Source organism: Anabrus simplex, chromosome 9 (assembly GCF_040414725.1).
Source record: "Anabrus simplex isolate iqAnaSimp1 chromosome 9, ASM4041472v1, whole genome shotgun sequence".
Taxonomy (NCBI): domain Eukaryota; kingdom Metazoa; phylum Arthropoda; class Insecta; order Orthoptera; family Tettigoniidae; genus Anabrus; species Anabrus simplex.
In genome coordinates, this window is record NC_090273.1 from 52,420,592 (window position 1) to 52,443,383 (window position 22,792).

The 22,792-nt window shown below is 38.4% G+C and overlaps 1 protein-coding gene across 1 annotated transcript in view; it reads left to right on the top strand.

The window, feature by feature from the left end:
- LOC137502176 (zinc finger protein 492-like) overlaps positions 1–22,792 on the top strand; it is a 49,454-nt gene that overhangs the window by 17,184 nt on the left and 9,478 nt on the right. The window contains exons 5-7 of the mRNA XM_068229206.1: positions 1,792–2,690; positions 5,351–5,421; positions 20,952–21,125. Coding sequence (XP_068085307.1) covers positions 1,792–2,690; positions 5,351–5,421; positions 20,952–21,125 — 1,144 coding nt within the window. The remainder of the gene's footprint in view (positions 1–1,791; positions 2,691–5,350; positions 5,422–20,951; positions 21,126–22,792) is intronic.

Sequence of the window (22,792 nt, forward strand, 5' to 3'; positions counted from 1 at the left end):
GGTATTGTCCGATCATTAAACACACTGTAGTGCATGTTCTGAATGAGCATATATTTTCTTTACTTCAGCATTTTTACCAGCATCATTTACTATTACTGAATATATTAAGTTTATACAAATATTTGTGCAGTAAATTGTTATTTAAATGTGGTGCTGTAACTGATGGACTGTTGGTTTTTTTCTACTTGTTTAACGTTGCACTAATACATGAAAGGTTTTTTGCTATGGAAGGATGGGAAAGATAGCAGCCGTGGCTTTACCTAAAGTACTGCCCCAGCTGTTGCCTACTGTAAAATGGGAAACCATGGAAAACTATCTTCAGGGCTACTGATGATGGGATTCCCACCCACTGTCTCTTAAACGGAAGCTCACAGCTGCGTGCCTTTAACCACAAGGCGAACTCTCTTGCTCATTTACTTCAGTCCATGAGATTCAATTTGGATTTAGTAATTCTTAAAAATACTTCCTCCACTTTGTTTCGAATTCCTCTTTCTGTCTACCTTCTTCTCTTCTTTATTTACAAGTTTGATTTGACATACTTCATTATGTCTTTCCCTTACTTTTAACCATTCCTACTTTTTTACTATCTTCTTCCATCATTTTGGCCCACTCTTCCATCCATCTTCCCTCTTCTCTGCCACCACCTCTTTTTGCTTCTTTCTGTTTTGGCTGATACTCTTCTCTAGCTTCCACCATCCTATTTAGGGAGTCATGCCATATAGGCATTATTTTTCTTCTGCCCTACATTTTTCTTTTCATCATGGGTCTACCTTCAATCTTTTGTTCATACTAGTCTTTCTTCATACTACTTCTGCTGCATGTCTCAGTTTCTTTCTGAATATTCTCTATTCTCCCAATTTTGGTTCACCCATTGGCATGTATTTCTTTGCTATTTTGAGATACTCCTCTCTACATTTCTCCTCTTTCATCTTCCATCTTCCATACTCTTGAATTTATGTCCCCTTCTTGTCCTTAATCCATCTCAGATTTATTATAGGCACTCAGTTGTCAGTTTCCTAGGATTCTGGTGGTATAACTTAAATATCCATAATGGCCATCTTGGTTTTGCTGTCAAATAAACAAACATCATCCACTTATTTATCTATTGGGGTCCTAGCCTAATCATTTTGTTTCACCTGTAATAACTGAATATAAAGTGTCCATATGATCTTAAAATTCTGAAAGCTTTGTGAGAGGATGTTTGTGATATATATTCTGAAGCATTTCAGAGACTTCACAGTTCCCCATGAATGAAGAAACAATTTAATTCTTTTCCTGGTCACTTATATCTGTCATATCCTTTCCCTCATGTTTTCATTGTTGCTGCACTAAATGAACTGTTGTCTCATATCACTTTTGAACAAAGCACTTAAATTACTGTTGAAATAATGTACAGTTTCTTCATTATTTGCTTAGTTCTGATCCATTGTCTGAAACACTTTCACTCTGAATGTGGTCATATTCAATATCCCAAGTTTTAGTAAACTGAAAGCATGCAATCTAAGGTAATATTACTGTTAACACTAAGACTTAAAACGTAAACTAATATTAACAGTACAGGCATTAACAATCTCACTAGTAGGACAGCCATATTTCATAGCCATTTGCAGAGCCTGTAACATCAGAGGTATTGCAGGGATTTTCATACTCCAAGCACAAATATAAGAGTGAGTTTGTCAGGTAAACTTGTCATATGAATTGAAGGTCATGAAAGATGCATTGGATCTGTTTCAACATCCGAGGCAAATGCGTTAAAGGATTATTTTTAACATTAATTAAATTTGTTTACAGGGATGAAGACTACATAGCTACCAGTATGTCTGTTGGTTGCGAGTTATCCAGTGACAAACTTCAGCGAAAATGCCCATACTGCAATGATGAATTTGATTGTTCATCTCGTATGGAATCCCACATTGTATATCGTCATCCTGGAATGAAGCAACATGTATGTTTTCAGTGTTTGAGAGTCTTCCGACGTCAGATTGATCTTATAGAACATTTTAGAGTCCACAAAAGAGAAAGCTGCCATCAGTGTCCTGTATGCAATAGGTTCTTTTCCGCTACTGGTACAATGAAAAGGCATATGAAGCATTTTCATCCAGAACAAGAGTTATTCACATGTTCCTTTTGTCGTAGAGTCTTCTGCAGTCAGTCTGATCTTGATGAACATAAAGAATGTCACCAAAAGGAAATTGTATTCAATTGTCCAGTCTGTAATGACCAGTTTGATAAGCAAGAATCAATGATACAGCATTTTGAAATTCATTCTACAACCCAAAAAATTTTCTGCTGTGTTAGGTGTAATCTGGAATTTCCGGACAATGATAGCTTGCTTGGACACATGTATACACACTCTACAGAAGGTCTTCATATATGTGAAATATGTCAAAAAGGCTTCACTAAACCAGCTAGTTTGAAATTGCACAAGTTAATTCATACTGGCGAAAGGCCGCACCAATGTCCCCTATGTGGAAAGGGGTTTAGACAACGTGCTCATCTTGCTGGACATATGTTAATCCATAGTGGTGAGAGACCACACAGTTGTAGTCAGTGTGGGAAGACATTTCAGGTTCGCTCTAAACTTAAGAAACATCTCGTAACACATGCAAGTCAGTCACGAGACAATTATAAATCTAGCAAGGGCTCCCTGCATTCAAGCACTCCTTTAAACTACAATGCACATTCAAAAGGTAAATAACAATATATTAATAATTATCATGTTTTTTTTTCCAGTTCAGCTTTAAATATTCTGGTGTTGTATTTCTAAGTTCCTAGGCTTGTTTGTTTTTTGGTAGGTATGTGACTAGTGCAACTGTTATTTTACTAGGCAGAGTAGGTCAGTTCATATAGTGCTGGCCTTCTGAGCTTAAGTTATTATGTTCAATTCCAGCTCACTTTGGCAGTATCTGAGTTTAAAATAACCACCTGCCATGCACAGTAGATTGATTAATAAATAAAATATAACAGATATATTATCCTCAATTATGTCAACAAGAACACATTCAAAATAGGTAAAATTTTCAAAATGCAAGGTCTTAAAATAGCATTCAGAATGAACAACATAATAATGGACATGTCAGCGAATGCAAAAAAGACCTCTTCTCCAAATCAGGACTTTATGAATTAAAATGCCAAGACCCAAACTCCAACACCACATAAACAAAACTCTTAAAAAATGCAATTTCCACACCAAATACAAAGAACACCAAAATGCTATTAAATAAAATGTACACTTACAATTTGAAGAACACACACATGACTGTTTGCACAGCCTTACAAATATCAACACAGGCCTAAAAATTTTACACTTTGAAAATAAAAGCAAGTCATTACACATTAAGGAAACAATAAAAGTTCACCTCGCAAAAAAAAAAATGCCAACCAAACTAACCTCAGTGACTACACACACACACACATCTGAAAAATTCCCTCCCGATTCTTCACGATAATAAAATAATTTGCATAGTAAATAGAAGCAAATCTTTAAGAGAAACATTCAAACATGTCACAAAAATAAAGCAACCAAACCTAACTTAATGAATGCATACATCTGTATTCTTAGCGCTACTAAATTATAGTAAAACAACAACCCACACTCATTTTCATTAGCTCTTAATGAATGGCACTGAAGGTTATGTCTGGAATGTGGGTCAGATTAATCTTAGCAGCACTAAATGCCTTCAATTTAGGCTGCAACATATCATTCAAGACCATTATGTAGGTTATTTAGGGATCACTAAAAATAAAGTCGTACAAGATACTCTTTAATCCGTAACCACATATATATTCCTTCCAAGGACAAGTGATTCCAGACTGCTGGCCATCTACACTTCTGAACAGTTCACTTGAGTCTTAAAGTTACTTGCACATTTATGCTTTGGTGTCCTTTCTGGTGTAGATAATCAACTCCAAAAACCAATATTTTTTTGATTTTATGTATGAGTACAGTCCATCGCACTATTAACCATAGTTATTTGAAACCTATTCGACCTTTTCACTTGATTCTAATCTATGGTTAATAAATCGAATGGAAACTTTAATCTATTCCACTCCATAATGCTGTCAGCCATGTTATTTGTAGTTTGCAGGCTGTTGTGTAGTGAACTCCAGAATCATCCGCAACACTTGTCTAGACTCCATGAACACTCAGAAAATGAGGAAATTTCTTGAATCTTAAACTAATATTAACAGTACAGGCATTAACAATCTCACTATTAGGACAGCCATAGTGCTTTCTCCTCTTGTTTCATCTGCTTCCATCAAGTAGAATAGAATAATGTAATAGATAATAATCAACACTGTCACTCTCAAAGCACAACAGGCCTCTGGTTTGTCTGGAGCTAATACTCTTTCCCTCCTTGTAACCTTTTGTGCTGCATAAATTCACGACAGTTAAGTACAAAATGAGTATTCCATTTAACTACCTCAAAATGAGTTGTTCTTATTTATGGATTTAAGAATAGCCTATACTTTTTTTTGCATGTTGCTTTATGTCGCACCGACACAATTAAGTCTTGTGGCGATGATGGGACAGGAGAAGGCTAGAAGTGGGAAGGAAGCAGCTGTGGCCTTAATTAAGGTACAGCCCCAGCATTTGCCTGGTGTGAAAATGGGAAACCACTGCAAACCATCTTCAGGGCTGCCGACATTGGGGCTCGAACCCACTATCTCCCAAATACTGGATACTAGCCACACTTAAGCAACTGCAGCTATTGAGCTCAGTACCTGTACTTTTCTTTATTCAAATGAAATAAGAGAGAACTGGAAAAATTTTAAGCAACTTCTTACGCTTTATGTCAGTACTCAAGAATCTAGGTATTTACTCACTTCAACAAGTAGAAACTTATTTGTCAAGTAATCACTTTTGTTTTTATTTGATGAATGGTAAGTACTTAAATTACAGCAAGTAAAAGCAAATGATAATTTATGCAATATATCCACTGTAAGAAATATGTATCAAAATTGAAACAAATATAATACTGTGATATTGAAATTATAAGTTGCACAGTTGATTGAAACTAGTATTTTCACTTGAACTTTCCCCATTTACACAGTGATCATGTTAAAAATTAAAAGAAAGCAATCTTGTAGCCATGTCCCAATACAGCACTTTTTAAATCCTGCTTCACCCTGTGCTTCATACTTATCTGTGCCATATGAGCTGATAGCTAACTCCTTCCACCACTATCTATACTGACACTATCTGCAACTTACTTGAACATCTTAAATTCACCGTAGGGAAGCTTGGTTCTCTTCTATATATCCCCTCAAGCTGTTTGGAGACAACCTTAAACCAAACTGAGATTGCTGTGTTAAACTGACGTAATTATTTGATACATATTTTTTTCAGGTACAAAAGCTGATGGATCTGGTAAAAAACCTAACTCCAATGCTCAACCAAATGAAGAAACTATGAACAGAGTGAGTAATTTCTATTAAGTCTTAATTTTAAGTACAGTCCAGAGCATGGAATTGTGGTGATGCTTCTAGTTACCAATAGCATTTTTTCATGTTACATACAAACAAATAAAAATGATACAATCAACTCAACACCCAGGGAGCTCAGATTGGTAAATCAAGATTGTCTAGCCATTCTGTAACCCATTCAGAGGCATTCACTAAGTTTTCCAGAGATCTAGAGAAGGCCTTACAGATCTTATGTAAATTTTTCACACATGTTAAAAGAGCCAAGAGTAACACAATGGCTGAAATACTTGTTTCGGAAATTAATTCATGCGACTTACAGAAAGCATTGAAGTTTACATGTTTGAATTAGTGTGCTCAGCTTTGCAGACTGCTACTCCATACCCTACCCACAACTCGTACTGTCCAACAGCTGATTTGAGGCCATTCTGACATCTGCTTATAGTTATTATATGAGGTAAGTGTTTGTTTTATCATGGTAATCAACATAAGCAAAGTTATTTTTGTGTTGGAAGGAAAATATGGAACATGTGATATTATGTCATTATCCTCGCTTTGTTAGGTGTGGTTTCTGTAGAACGTGCTTTCAACATTTCTACCACAAGCATCATTTTTGCAGAAGCTATAGGGAGTAACTTGCTTTCGTGTGTTACGTCCCTTGTTATACTGATTGACCTTTATTTTCAATGTAACAATTTTATTCTATTGCCTTTATTGACCCATAATCCATACAGGAATTAAATTATTTCTCTTAATGCCATTACATCATCTTCGTGATATGCTACGCAATTACTAATGGAATAGAAACGAAAACCAGTGGCGTGGTCCCTCGACAAGTGAACCCAGGATGTGGAGCAGTTCTGCTAATCCAAGCATGCCAATTAAAACATGCAAACTTTAACACTTCCTGTAGGTTGCATAAGTTACTTTCCAAAAGAAATGTTTTGGCCATTGTGTTATTCTTGGCTCATTTAAATATTTACATAAGATCCATGATTCTAGTATGCATGCACCCTTCCCTGGCTAGATGTACCGTATTTACTCGTGTATTAGACCCTCCTTCGCTTTTCGAGATGAAGAAAACAAAAAAATTAACTTAATTCATCAGAGAAGAACAACGATTCCGCTTTGAAGCAGCTACAAGCCTTATGCAGCTCTGATGACATCACACAAATTTTTGAATTGTTTCGTCCGTACAATCCATGCAATGAAAACACGTCAAAGTCATTTGGTACATCTGTGTTTCATAGTTAAGAAATGTCCGCCTTGGTTGCGTAGGCCTACTGCAGCTCTGATGACGTTGCACAAATAGGTGAATAGTTTCGTGTCCGACCTGCGCATTGCAAGCACTCATCAGTCAGGTATATATGTCTGTGGTTTGTAGTCAAGAATGTCCACCAGCATAATGGTTAGAACAATTAGCTGCCGTTCTTGGGAGCCTGAGTTCAATTCCTGGTAATGTATGGCCAGAGATTTACGAATGGCAGGAAGGTTGATTTGCAGTAAAAATGATACATACAACTCCCTTCAAATGGAGACCTGTCTAAAAAAGAGCTGCACCACTTCAGGATGAGGAAACAAGTTTACAGTTGTTGCTAGGCCTATTAATATAGGCAGGCAAGATCATTTACAAAATGAATGTTTAATATCTCATAACTCAGGCCAATATAGGGTTTTTTTGGAGAGAAGTAGGTTTAAAAGATGATAAAAACAATCCAGTCACAATTGTTTTAGTTGCCAACGTACCTAACAAATAAAAATAATATTGATTTTTTATGTCCCCACTTACTTTCAATGATTTTTGGAGATACCAAACAAAACATACTAGGGTAAGCGTTAATAAAAAATGGGAGATAACAAACGTACAAAATTAAACATTATAATAATAAAACTCATTACCGCCACACCTGTATATATTTGTCAATGTGGCAAACTTTTACTGTTATTTATTTTTATTTTTTCCATCATGGAACTTTTGGCACTATCCAGGTGATACCATACCTAACCTAAACAATACGGTCTCTCTTATCTCATATACAGCTGTTTAGGTAAATCCTGATATGATAAATGTAGAGAAGAAGCATGAAATATACTTAAAAATAAAGGTCAACAGCCGCAGTTATCAAAAGAATGCTTCCAGTCACTATGTATTAAATTCGGAAATACAACTCATAACATACACTAGTTATCAGCTGGTGGTTTGGCACGCTTTCAACAACAAGGCTTTATTCATAAAGAGTGGCTTCTGCTACACATACACCAGCTGGGAATATCAGAGACCATCTCCAGAAACCATTTGGTATTAGCTTCACACAGTTTGGACTGTATAGTCGGGAACGAAACTTTTTAAAAGGCTCAAAAAGCCGGGACCTCAACTGCTCTCAGTCTCGATTGCAGTGCATGACTGCATGGCTGATGAGATGGCAGTCCTCAGCCCAAAGGCTGGTTAGATCCTCAAAAGCTGTACCATTAGCTGTCATAGATGGCCTGGGCATCACTGAAGAGGCGTTGTAGGGAAATAAGGAGTGAGGTAGTTTCATGTTGCTTTCTTCACTGAGCCAGAAGTTGCTATTACATATCAGTCTGCCAAGCCCACTGAAATGCAAGCACCAACCAACCCTGTGAGCAACATTTTCACCCATCATAGAAGGTACTGGCTGCATTACTAGCAGTATTCTCCCCAGAAATGTTTGTCAGCCGGGAGGCAGGAATGAGTAGCTGGGCAGGGAATAAGACTTAAAAATGAATATGATAATTTTAACTTATTTCCCTCAGGGCATGAACAGTAATATTAGACAGATAAACATTAACTGCATAATTGAACTATTTTTGTGTTATTATCATGAACAAGACATAACAGAGTATTCTTAACTTCTAGTGTTCTATTACTCAGTCATAATTGTGTAACACAGGTGCTTACCACTCGATTTCTGTGGAGTGCCAACGGGTTTGTAAAGTCCTGCATAATCGAGTGCTCGTGTGTGATTTCACGCTAACCCAGACAGCAATTGTGCATGACACTACATGATAGTCAAGCTAAATATTTAAAATTCTATGTAATTGATGCAATTTTGCTGACAATAATTAAGATTTATCATTTAAATAAACAGTTCTACAGTATTAACATTTTAATTTGAAACATCCAATGACTCAAATATGTATTAATATTAAGTAACTAGCACATACCTAGGTTATGTTAGCCGGGCGGTCTGTAAAAAGGGCAGGGCAGTGCTCTCATTAAGAAGGTCCTAGGGAGAACACTGACTAGCATCGAGATCATGCCTCAGTCACTTTTATATTGTCAAGGCCAAGGATAAGACTGAGACAGATCAATTAAAATCATTTATTTATTTGGACAATGAATGATTCCATATTCCAATGTTTGGTCATGTTTTCCACCCCTTGGAACATCTGTAGTGAAGACAGGGCTTCATCTCACTGTGCATGGAAATCAATGATGCAGTTGGCCAGACGGTGCAATAGATAGAACCAAGTGGCTATCGACGAGCCAAACAGCAGATCCAGCGCCAATCCGGGAAAAATGCTAACAAAATGATAATTAATTTGTTCAGGTACTGTAATGGTAAGGCTTCAGGTACAAACTTCTGAGTAATAATTCCAAACAGAAATCTAATAAAAGAAACTAAAAACCACAAAAAATATAATATATGTATATACTGTGATAACCCCTCAATGGGGGTATATGCATATATGAATATATTTATTCATAAATCCAGCCAAGGGAAATCCAAAGTATCGGTGACACCGAGTGCTTACAAACAGTAGGGAATAAATTTACGCGATGAAAAAAATGCCAAATTGAGGCCGTGGTAAAAAGGGTTCTTCAAATAAACATTCCAGAATAAACACAGATAGCGCAGTGGAAACGATGCTAGATAATATTCAAAAAAAAAACTAAAAGAAAATGGCAGGAGAAATAAGGGACAGGTGAAAATAGAAGAGAAACCAAGACAAAATTTGGAAATATACATATATTAGAAAGATCAAATCAAACTCTTACAATATTAGAAGAATAGAAGTCAGTACGAATACGGAATTTTCCCAACCAGAATTAATACAAATAGTTACATCAAGAGTAAAATATTCAAGAAAATGAAAGCAAATAAGAAAAGGGGCCAGGAGAGGAAAGGGATGGACAAAAAGGGGATGAATACAGTTTAAAGAAAAATGTTGAACAACGAGAATAAGAAAGAATGTTCGCAGTTACCAGATTGAAGTATACCAACATGAAGTCTACAAAGCAAAGTCTAATGTCATGTGAAAGTTGCCACCTCTTCAATTAACACCCGAAATAGGCACAAATAAGCGTTGTCCTACTGGCGTAAGTCACTGTATACTATAATGAAACAGTCTCCAAGTGTACCAAAACATACATGGTGAAGCATTAATCACAAGTGTGTATAGGAGTCGCAGAGTTGCGGATATACCACACGCACATTTTGAAAGCAAACAGTCACAGGATAGTCAATAGAGGCTTTGAAATTGAAAATGCAAGTAAAATCTCGGCCTGGAAATGCACTGCTCCCAGTCAAAATTTGCAAATAAAGTAGCTCCAAATGCAACACAGCATTATTTACAATAAGGACATTTTTAGTTTGTCATACCTCATTTTGAACCAAGTAGTTCTGCCCAAAAATGGAGAGTCCAGGGCACATGTGGCTAAAGATGGAGATGATGTTAAAGGTTCCTCCCTCCACACAGGCCAAAGTCCATCTCAACACATTCAGAGGAAGGCCGGGTATTTATAGTGTGGAATAATGAGACATATGTCTGGAATATTCCAGAAGTTAGTGGAGCATGCGTGACAAAGCGGACGATGTCACATGACGTCAGGCAGCGAAAGGGAGGTTAGTTTATCGTCGGTCGGAAAGGTGGATAAAGCAGAGTTCGTGCAAGGTATGATGTGTGGAAATCCACATAAGTATATAAATTCCAGTTGAAGAGAAAATGTGGTGTGTATCCAGATGAAGGTAAGTCCATATTAATTGTAGAAAAAGGTTATGTGCGTGGCGAGGTTGATAACAGTAGTTGCCGGTGAGGTGAAGAGTCCGTTACATCATCCGCCGGGCACCAGAAAAAAAATCCAAAGGATTTTTTTTTTGTGTAGTAGTAGAAGCAGCTGGAGTTAAATGAAGACGGCTGGTGGAAGACGAGAAGCGGAAGATACAGTTGAATGGCGACGGCGAGGCGGCCCCAGGAACAGCAATGGAGGGCCCTTCCATGAGCTGGAGCGGGGGTCGATAGCAGCCGCAACGGTATATCAAAGAGAAAAAAATACTGCAAAACAAAACAAGAGGCGGCAGAAAAATGTCCAAACACAAACATGCCTAAATAGAGAAATAGAAAATAGAAAAAGGTAGAGGAGGAAAGGAAACAAGAAAAGGGCTAACGCGTTAGCAAAGGGAAAGGGTAAGGAGAAAAGGGTAGTGATGAATTAACATAGAAATATAAATATAAATATCACAAATGACAAGAGAATTTAAAGAATTTAAGAACAATTACAAAAGAGAAAAATAAAATGGTTGGGAAGTTGTATGTACACTCCCATTACAACCTGTGCCAATTGGCTGGGAGGGAGACTGGAGAAACCTGTGTGGAGGGAGAAAAAAAAGGAAATTCCATAAAGGGAAAGAAAAGAATGGGGGGATGAGGCAGACAAACAAAGAAAAAGAAAGGAACAAAAAAAAAAAAAATAACACTGGGAGCAATAGACATTACCAGACCAGATGGAGAATAAAGAAAAAAAAAAAGCAGAAAGAAGAGGAGGTAATAACAAGAAAAGAAAAACACAGGGCAAAAGAAATCAAGATATGAAAGTTTTTAAGAATGAAAGCGCTTGAGCTGATTTAGATGAAGTTTTTTAGTATCAAACAAATCAGTAGTAGATTGCAAATATACAGTGACAGGAGTAGGGAAAGACAAAATACGGTATGGTCCAAGCCATCGAGGAGCAAGTTTGGCAGAAGTGGCATTAATTGCTGAGCTGTGTGGATGATTAGCAACGAGGACTAAATCACCAATTTTAAAAGTGGATGGCTTATGACGAGCATTATAAGCTTTTTTGTGGACCTGTTGAGCTTTTAACAATTGATCAAAGGCGTCTTTCCAGAGTGATGAAGAGGATGGCTGATCAGAAGATTCAAGGAGGTTGTGCAGATCCCAGGTTAGAGAAAGAGGAGTTTGAAGATCACGACCAAGAAAAAGCTTAGCCGGAGTCTGAGCAGTAGAACTATTGATACTAGAATTAAAGGCTAACGCCAAAGAAGAAAGATGAGAATCCCAGTCTTTCTGGAAAGAACTATGAAATATAGATATAGCAACTTTGAGATTACGGTGATACCTTTCCACGGTGTTGGACTGAGGGTGGTAGGGAGAAGTCAAGATACGCTTGATACCCAGCTGAAAGCACATATTAAAAAAAACACTTGAAGTAAAAATAGAAGCATTATCAGAAACGATATTAGCAGGCAAACCGGTAATAGGAAAGATTTGTTCAGTGAGTAAATTAATGATGATCTTAGTAGAAAATTTCCGTAAGGGTCGAAGGACTAGAAATTTTGAGAAGGCATCCAACAAGGTAAAAATGTACAAGTTGCCACGAGAAGAACGAACTATGGGTCCAACTAGATCAATGAAAAAGGTTTGAGCAGGATGAGTGGGTGGCAGGGCAGAATGAAGACCAGCAGACTTTATGTTTAAAGGTTTAGATGTTTGACACAATTCACAAGTTTGAACAAAATTGCGAATAGATTTGCGCATTTGAGGCCAAAAGAAAAGAGAGGCTATACGGTTGTACGTTTTAGTGATGCCTAGATGCCCGCCCACAGGGGAGGAATGATAATATTGTAAAATCATGGGTTGAAGAGCCTGAGGAAGCACCACTTTAGGAGAAGCTTTCTTAGTGGGTTTGTAAACCAAGAGATCTTTAAAAATAGTGAAGGGACCCTGATAAGAGGGATCAGAGATGGATTGTTTGAGTTGGATGCAGAACTGATCGGTGAGCTGATGCGACTGACAGGATTGAAAGGAAAGAGGAAAGTCTGTTAACGAAAGAACCGCATGAATGGAGGAAGATGAAGGCATCATAGAAAGATTCGGGGGTAAATCGTCAGTAGTACTTGACTGAGAAGTGGAAGTGTCAAATAAGCGACTAAGAGCGTCAGCTACAGAATTCTCAGTGCTAGAAATAAATTTAAGGGAAAACTTAAATCTGGACAATCGCATGAGCCAACGGCCAGTTCTACCAATTTCAGGTGCATTATGTAACAACCATGAGAGAGCCTGATTATCTGTCTTGACAAGAAATTCTTTATGTTCCAAATACTCTGCAAAGTGTTCAATGGAATTTAATAAAGCCAAGGCTTCACGCTCGAAGATAGAATATTTTCTCTCAGTAGGGGAAAGAAGTCGACTGAAATAGGCGATAGGTAGAGGAACATCATTAACAACCTGAGTTAGAACACCAGCAACAGCAAGATTGGAAGCATCAGTATGTATTTCAAAAGGTAGGGAGAAATCAGGAAATTGAAGAATGGGAGCATGCATCAAAAGAGACTTAAGCTGAAGAAAGGCGTCCTGTTGAGATTGAGTCCAAATGAAAGGGACGTTTTTACGTTTCAGATAATTGAGAGGCTCAGCAATGTGAGAAAAGTTAGGAATGAACCGGTGGTAGAAAGAAACCATGCCTAAAAAGGTGCGTGTTTGTTTGAGATTTTTGGGAGGTGGAATATTAGAGATAGCAGAAGTACGTTCGGGATCGACAGCTACTCCCTGAGATGACACAATGTGACCTAAGAACTTTATAGAAGTTTGAGCTAGAGAAATTTTAGAGGGGTTAACTGTCAGACCAATAGAACGTAGTCTGGAAAGAACTTGGTGTAGATGCGACATGTGGGACTCAAAATCTGGGCTAAAGATTAAAAGGTCATCAATATAAGGATAGAGAAATTTGTACTTAATCTGAGAATAAGGAATCCACTAATCTCTGCATGATTTGTGACCCCAAGTTCAATCCAAAAGAAACTTTTGTGAACTGAAAGAGGCCATTTGGGGTGATGAAAGCAGTAAGGCGACTGCTCCGAGAGTCCAAGGGGATTTGGTAGTAAGCAGAATTGAGATCTAAAAGAGAAAAATATTTAGCTTTAGAAAAAAAGTGGAAAGCGTTTTGCATTTTAGGAATAGGATAGGAGTCATAGAGGATTTTGGAGTTTAATTTACGGTAATCAACTACCAGGCGCGAAGAACCATCAGGCTTGTCGACAAGAAAGGCCGGAGAGGCATAATTGGAAGAAGATGGGACAATGGTACCATCCAGAAGCATTTTGTCAATAATATCATCCATTTTGGCCATCCGAGGAGGGCTAAGATGGTAAGGAGACGAACGAACAGGTGTTTCATCAAGTAAATCAATGTGAGCCTGATAATTAACAACGGAGCCTAAAGTATCTGTGATAACATCGGCAAATTCAGATTTCAAGGCCTCAATTGCATCTAGTTGGGGAGCAGTGGCATAAATATGCTGATGACTGAATACATGGTTCATAGGGAAATCGAGGGGGTCTACCAAAGGGATTTGAACATGCGGATTGAAAAAGAAAGAGATAGAGGCCATAGCAGTATTATAAATAAGGCCAGTATGAGCAAAAAAATCATATCCCAGAATAACAGGAAGTGAACAATTATTAACCACTTGAAATTCAAACGGCCAAGAAAATTGGGAAATTTTAACATTAAGTTTTAGGTGACCCATGATTTCAAGAGTGTGCTGAGATATGGAAAGACATCTGATGGTAGAAGGGCGCAATTGAAGATGCGGATGCGTTTGTAAAAGTTGCTGAAAAAAGGAGAAACTGATGAGGGAAATTGCAGAACCTGAGTCTAAGAAGGCTAAGGAGGGAATGTTATGTAACTGTACAAGAGTATACGACTGTGATTTAGTAGCAGGCGAGAAAGTTGAGGAAACATAAGGCAGATTTTGCCCAAGAGGTCGTGAGCTGCCTACTGACGACGGGAATTGAAGTTTCCCAAGGTAGAATTGGTACAATTTCGTGCGAGGTGCCCCATAGCCTGACACCGATAACAGCGAAGGCGAGAAATATCACTCTGAGAAGGTGAACGAGTGGTAGAAGGCATGCGAGTTGTTGATGTGTTAAACTGGGGAGGTGGGGTGGACGAATAATAAGAAAAATTGCTACGGGTATTTAGAATATCTAGTTGAGCAATGTGGTAAAGCTGAGGAATAGTAGTGGGTGGCGTAAAGGGATTGATGATTTGGCGGAAAGCTGGAGAGGCATAAAATCGAATAAGAGAAATAATTTCCTGGGGATGTTGAGCAATAGCTAACACATCAGAATAGCCGATAATGGAGTCAAGATAATCGTAAGCTGATTCCTCTGGACGTTGATGACGTCTGATATATTTGTTACTCAGCTGTTGTCTAATTTCATAAGGCAGAAAATAAGTATGTAAAACCGAGCGAAAATGAGCCCAATCATGAGAAGACTTCATATACTGGAGCCAAAAATTACTAAGATGACCAGAGGTTTTTGGATAAAGCAACGAAAGCAATTGGGAAAATGGAGCCAAGTCCGTCTGTAGAAATTTGCGAACTAAAAAAAGCCACTGTGTCAAAGTATCGGGATCAGTTGACTGAATGAGGGGTACCTGATCGAGACATTTAGTCAAAATATGGAAATTAAGTGGTTGATGTGAAGAAGGGATGTGATGATATGGAGATTCATAAAAATATTGCTGAGAAGGGGATGGTGGTGGAGTGCGCAAATCGGGAGAATAATGCTGTGCTGGTTGAGTTTTATGGGGAGAAGGCGGAGGTGCTTGATTAAGTGGAAGTTTGGATTCGGCAGTAAAAAGAGAAAGATCAGGATAGAGAGGGGTGTTAGGTTGAGGCGGGTTTGGTAAAGGTTCAGAGGATGAACTAGAAGAAACAGTAGTAGTAAGAGTACTAGACGTGGAAGTAAGATCAGAATTACAAGGGAGAAAAGGATTATAAGACATATTAGTAAAAGGATTTGGATCCGAAAAATTGAAATGGGGATCAAACGAAATGTCTGAAGTGTCTGAAGTATAAGGAGAAAAATTATCAGAAAAATAAGCCATGTTGAAAGAGATGACAAAAAGAAAAGCAAAGTCTAGCGAGGAAAAACACTAAACCACAGAAGAAAGAAACAAAAGAACTAAGGCAGTAACAGGGTGAAGATTTAGAGTGGTAGTAAACTGCGACTTTATACTCTGCTACCATGTGTAATAACCCCTCAATGGGGGTATATGCATATATGAATATATTTATTCATAAATCCAGCCAAGGGAAATCCAAAGTATCGGTGACACCGAGTGCTTACAAACAGTAGGGAATAAATTTACGCGATGAAAAAAATGCCAAATTGAGAATTGAGGCCGTGGTAAAAAGGGTTCTTCAAATAAACATTCCAGAATAAACACAGATAGCGCAGTGGAAACGATGCTAGATAATATTCAAAAAAAAACTAAAAGAAAATGGCAGGAGAAATAAGGGACAGGTGAAAATAGAAGAGAAACCAAGACAAAATTTGGAAATATACATATATTAGAAAGATCAAATCAAACTCTTACAATATTAGAAGAATAGAAGTCAGTACGAATACGGAATTTTCCCAACCAGAATTAATACAAATAGTTACATCAAGAGTAAAATATTCAAGAAAATGAAAGCAAATAAGAAAAGGGGCCAGGAGAGGAAAGGGATGGACGAAAAGGGGATGAATACAGTTTAAAGAAAAATGTTGAACAACGAGAATAAGAAAGAATGTTCGCAGTTACCAGATTGAAGTATACCAACATGAAGTCTACAAAGCAAAGTCTAATGTCATGTGAAAGTTGCCACCTCTTCAATTAACACCCGAAATAGGCACAAATAAGCGTTGTCCTACTGGCGTAAGTCACTGTATACTATAATGAAACAGTCTCCAAGTGTACCAAAACATACATGGTGAAGCATTAACCACAAGTGTGTATAGGAGTCGCAGAGTTGCGGATATACCACACGCACATTTTGAAAGCAAACAGTCACAGGATAGTCAATAGAGGCTTTGAAATTGAAAATGCAAGTAAAATCTCGGCCTGGAAATGCACTGCTCCCAGTCAAAATTTGCAAATAAAGTAGCTCCAAATGCAACACAGCATTATTTACAATAAGGACATTTTTAGTTTGTCATACCTCATTTTGAACCAAGTAGTTCTGCCCAAAAATGGAGAGTCCAGGGCACATGTGGCTAAAGATGGAGATGATGTTAAAGGTTCCTCCCTCCACACAGGCCAAAGTCCATCTCAACACATTCAGAGGAAGGCCGGGTATTTATAGTGTGGAATAATGAGACATATGTCTGGAATATTCCAGAAGTTAGTGGAGCATGCGTGACAAAGCGGACGATGTCACATGACGTCAGGCAGCGAAAGGGAGGTTAGTTTATCGTCGGTCGGAAAGGTGGATAAAGCAGAGTTCGTGCAAGGTATGATGTGTGGAAATCCACATAAGTATATAAATTCCAGTTGAAGAGAAAATGTGGTGTGTATCCAGATGAAGGTAAGTCCATATTAATTGTAGAAAAAGGTTATGTGCGTGGCGAGGTTGATAACAGTAGTTGCCGGTGAGGTGAAGAGTCCGTTACAATACAAGGTGATAATAATGACTTCTGGCCTCCAGAGAGGTCTAGTGCAGGTTGTTTATTTGGCGCATACTCCTATATAGCCTACTCCTATCGAATAACTTCAAACGGTCTGCTCAAAGCTTTAACGTCCCCATCTGATGGATGAATCACCATCAGCAGCGTCATTTGCTCTCATATAGAAGGCGACAGATTTTGAGAGACATAGTTAAATTATTTAGTTTAATAATAATACTGTACAGGATGGACCATGAAAAAGTAGCCTACCTCCCATAACTGTTTGACAGTATGAACGAGCAAATGGATTGTTTTAATAACTTACCCAGAAGTTACAACGGATCCTTCACATTTGTGCACTTTTGGCCATGATGCAGCATATTGGCTGATACTGTTTGCAGTTTTTTAAACAGTCATGATGATTGGGATAATGTTCATGATGCTTTTGTTTATTTCATCTAGGATATGTGGATTGTTCACATCACTTTCTGCTTTAAATTTCCATACAGATAAAAATCACATGTGAACAAGTCCAGAGAATGTGATGGCTATAACCCCTTGCTAACAGGTCACTCCTTCTTAAACAGTTCATGAAACCATGCCAGTGAGTCACGTGAATGGTGGCATCTTGCCCCATCTTGTTGGAAATAGCAGTACATTTTTCCTCTAGTGTCATAATATAACAAAGTTCTTGTTTATACCTCCCACTAACTACGTCCGACTCCTGCAGGAGTTCTTTTACATGCTAGTAAATCTACAAACACACGGCTGATGTATTTGAGCACCTTCAAATACCACTGGACTGACTCGGGAGCAAACCTGCCAAATTGGGGTTAGAAAGCCAGCGCTATGCCTCAACCGTCTGAGCCATTCAGTCCAACTCTTGTAGTGTCCTTTGGTCATAAAATTGTTCAAAGATGCCTATGTAAACCACAGTATTCACTGTAGACTGAAAGACAATTGGGCCCACTATTCGTGTCATAGCACCATACTGTACATCAAATGCCAATTTCCTGATCGTGAAGTAGTTGTTCATCTGACAAGCGGGGATTTTCAGTGGACCAGTACCTCATATTCTGGGAATTTATGAGACCTGATAAATGAAACCAAGCTTCGTCTGTCATGAAATATGAGTTCAAATGTCTATCAGGAATTACAGTCACCAACCTTCTACAGTAAGTTATATGACAAGTTTTATCGGGCTGTTTCAGTTACTGTACACCTGTTTTTCAAAATGGTTTGAAGTTCAGAGATTTCGGAACATGCTGACACATCATTCATGACACACCACCTTGCTGGGACAATCTTAGAGTTGAATTGCAGAGGCTACATACAATCTGCTGAATGTCGCGGACAACTTCAAGCTTCTGCACTGAAGAAGGCATTGACTTCATGCTTGTGATACAGCTGGTTTGATGCCATATCCAAACCAGACTGTAAATACAATGTTTAGTTGATGGTTTTGTTATTGGGTACTCAAAGGCCTCTTATGTTTCCTTAATTGATCTGCTTCACATGTAGCCATCCACAAACTCTATTCAATGTTCCAGAGAAAATAACATCTTTCTGATGCCTAGAGATTGACTGAATTAGAAGAAAAAACAAAGCTGGAACACTACACACAGGATGACACCCATTCTCAGACAGTCGGCAGACAGAAAGCAAGGGTCTACAGCCTCCTCCACAGATTGTGGCACTGATATTGGAGGTGAAATACTTTTTCATGCCCCACCCTGTAAATAATCCTATTTGGGATCACTTATCTACTATAATCATCGGACGAGAAGTCACATGGACGCGGAGTAAGTGGTGTGAGGGTTAAGCATGGTCACCACGCATGTACCTATCTCAAGTCTCAAGGCCTGACAGTAAACATCTGTTTTGTCCGTGGAGACTCTCGCGAACTGAGGTGCTGTCCTGAAGTTTCAAAGTGGTTAGTGCCATTGTGCCTTAGTTACACATTTAATGTATGGCTGCATAATGAACAGTTTGATGATGAGTATGCATTGATTCAGAGAGTGTGCACAGTCTGTCAAGACTGATGTTTATAGCTAAGAGTAGTAGCTGTTACTCGTGCCGTACCTATAAGCTGCCGCGACTTCTCGTCACAGCAGTAGCAGCAATAAAAGGTGGATGATTGCTCAGTATTGTTCAGTGCTATGAGATACTTCCAGAATGAATGGAGCGAAGAAGCTTAGTGACTTCAAACATAGAATGGTTATTCAATGTCATATTGATAAGTAATAGGTCAGGGTCAATTCTGTACTTAGGCTGCCTAAATCAGCTGTCAAGAATGTGGATGTGAAGTGGAAATAAGCAAACACAACCACAACAAAACCATGGCCATCTGTGTTGACCGACAAGGATCGTCGAGTATTGAAGAAGTTAGTCTAAGAATTGCGCGATATCGTCTGATATCATCACCTGACTTTGCACCAGGAGATAGGAGGACTAGGTTACAAAGCTCAGGCACGCACCTATAAACCACACATTTTACTGGTGAATGCTAAGCACTGCATTCAGTGGTGTAAAGAGTGCTCTCATTGGACTGTGGATGACTGGAGGTAAATCATGCTATTCCATGTGGCAATCAGACAGGGGGTTTTGGTGTGGCTAATACCAGGCAAACAATACATATTGGAGATGGGGTGACAGTGCAGGGGTGTATTTCATGAAAGGGACTTTGGTCCTGTTATACTACTATGGAGCACATTCAAGGCAGGAGGATGTAAGGACATTAAGGACATTTTGACCAGCTGCATGTTGTCTGTGGTAGAAAACCAGTTTGGAGATGACCACTCTGTGTTTCCATATGACAATGCTCCCTGTCATAAAGTGGCATTTAATTGTGGAAAAAGCAGCTCCAGATTTGGACTGCCCAGCCCAGAACCCTGACCTCAGTCCTATCAAATAATCTCAGGGATGATTTAGAACACTAACTTCGCTCCAGGCACAAACAACCTATAGCACTAATTATGCTTGCTATAACATTGCAGGAAGAATGGTCTAGAGATGTTCCAACATCTGGTAGATAATCTCCCTCGCAGAGTTTGAGCTGTAATAAGAACCAGGGGTCTGTTCCATATTAATATCCAAGGAACACATAAGAAGACAGTTTTCAGTAGGTGTTTGGGTACTTTTAATCAGGTAATATATGGTTACAATGATCTGAAGATTCTAATAATGAGAAAGTCCAAAGGACTCAATCCTTTGTATTACAAATTGTGTAAACTCTGCGAGTCTTAAGCAAGATCATTATTTTCTGTTACATTTTAGCCATTAGACGTAATTCCTTCGGCAAGATCTACTGCTTATATTTGTTATCACTCAATAATAAACACTTACAACTGAGCGGAATGGCCTCTGTCTATGAAGCCAATCTCTGTATACAGGAGACAAGTTGGTTGAAACTCCTCTGTCGGCTTTCCTGAGAATGGTTTTCTGTGACTTCCCATTTTCACTTCCAGGCGAATGCAGAGACAGTTCCTATTCATAAGCCATAGGCAATTCATTCCACCTTCTTACCAAATTTCACTAACCACCATTCATTTAATCTATATTACTTCTCATCTAAAGTTGGTTACAGGAAAGAAATCCAGCCATAAAAACATGTCACATAATTCTATCTCACCCATCCCTGACTGTATCAGGAAGCAGGGCAAAGAGATAGATGTACACATTCAGTAAACACTTCGGTGATGAATGGGTCATTTCAGAAAAGCTACATGCCCTTGCTTTACAGAATAGACTTAAATCTTTAGTTATATTTCAAGAATCCTTGTTTGAGGATCAGATAATTTCTGGATATTCTGAATTTTTGGAAGATTTGTAACAATTATTATTTTACAGGCACATGATGAACTGAACACAATGTCAGCCATGGTACGTATTGGTGAAAAGCAAGAAGATGCAGAAATTTCAGAAGATTTATTTCATTATCAGTCACAACAAACTGATTGGAAACCAGATGAATTGCTTCCTGATGAGTGTGTCTCTACCAATTTTGAACCAGAACACATAGAGGTGAGATATTTTTGAGGAAACATGCATTTTGAAACATATAGGCTACCTGCATTTTTGGAATTACCAGTTTTGGACAACCCTTGGTTAACCAATCTGGACCACTTTTTTAAAAAGTAATTTTATACCAAGATGCACAGGAATTTTTAATGTGTTCTTAGTGTTTATCTTGGATTTTTTAAAAATTTTAGGTATATTTTTATTCAAATTGGGCATCCCAATAGTTATATGTTTTTGAAAGTGGACAGTTAGGACCTTCTGTAACCACCAGAAATGTATATGTTGAGTTCTTTGTTGCTCTTTCATTATTATTTTGATGTTTGTCTAACTGTTGGCTTTTCATGTTGGACAGCCTTGAATTTACTTGACGTAGTGTAGTTATATTCTGTGTTAGAAAGTTTAGGACCTTCCGTAGTCACTGTAACAGTTTAAGACAAATCACGATCCTCTCTGGTTTTCCCTTGTTATTTCCAATGTTTATGTGTCCATATCAGTTATTAAAATAATTCAGCATGGAGTTTTTACAAAAAATACTATCTCAGCAATGAAAAATTTAAGACATTTCATCAGTATATGCCACATCGTTTGATGATGACTGAGACCAGCCTCTACGGATAATTCCTGGACAATCCATTGATGGTCTACAAATCGAAACCATTCACGATGTCAATCTGATCTTGAGGAATGGATGGCCGATCTGTGCAGTGCAAATCCAGTCTCAATCCAACCTGCACAAAACGCCTTGATCCATCATGCAGTCGACCTATACGGTAATGCATTTTTGCCACAGGCTTCATGTAATCCTCAATAACATTCTGATGCTTTTTTACCACAGGCAACCTAGATTTTAATCCACAAATGCTAATCAACTTTTGAAAATGTGCTCTAGAGCGGTAAAATATACACTGTTCACTTCAACGCCACACAGCAACACCATTCCCAACTGGATGCCCATCAAATGCGCACTATCCATCAACAACAGCGCCACCTGACAGATCTCATATCCTATTTGCGCATGCCCGATCTGCGAGTGTCTGGACTATGTTGCCACTGTTTTAGTTACAGCCCTTCTACATGTGCCGAACTAATCAGCACAGCAGTTGTGAGCCCCTGTATTTTCACATTTTTTTTTGCCTTGTTTATGCTATTTTAGCAATATACATACATAATAAATTAAGAAAGAAGGAGATACCCTGTTTCACTAAAAATGGCTTTTATTTTTGCTAATGGTTAACCACTGCACTTACACATCGAAGGTTTTCGGCATCACAAGTATGAGAACGGGCACCGATGGCATTTGCCTAGTGTGGAAATGGGGAATCACAGAAAATCACCTTCAGGGCTGCCGGCGGTGGGATTCAAACCCACTATCTCTCATGCAAACTCACAGCTATGCAACCCTAACCGCACGGTAAACTCGCTCAGTAAAATGGCATTTCAGTGTGGCAGCTAACATGTTAATTGATGTAAATGTATACACCTATTGATATTGTACAGATGCTTTCAATAAGGAGGTAAGTTATGTAGGAAAGAATGTGCTGTCACTAGCCTTGGCAATGAACAAACACTCTCCTATTGGTAACATGAGATGAGATTTCTCTGACTCGCCTTCCACAATACTGTATTGTAATATATGCTGGTGAGCATTTACTCAAGTTTTACTGGAAATA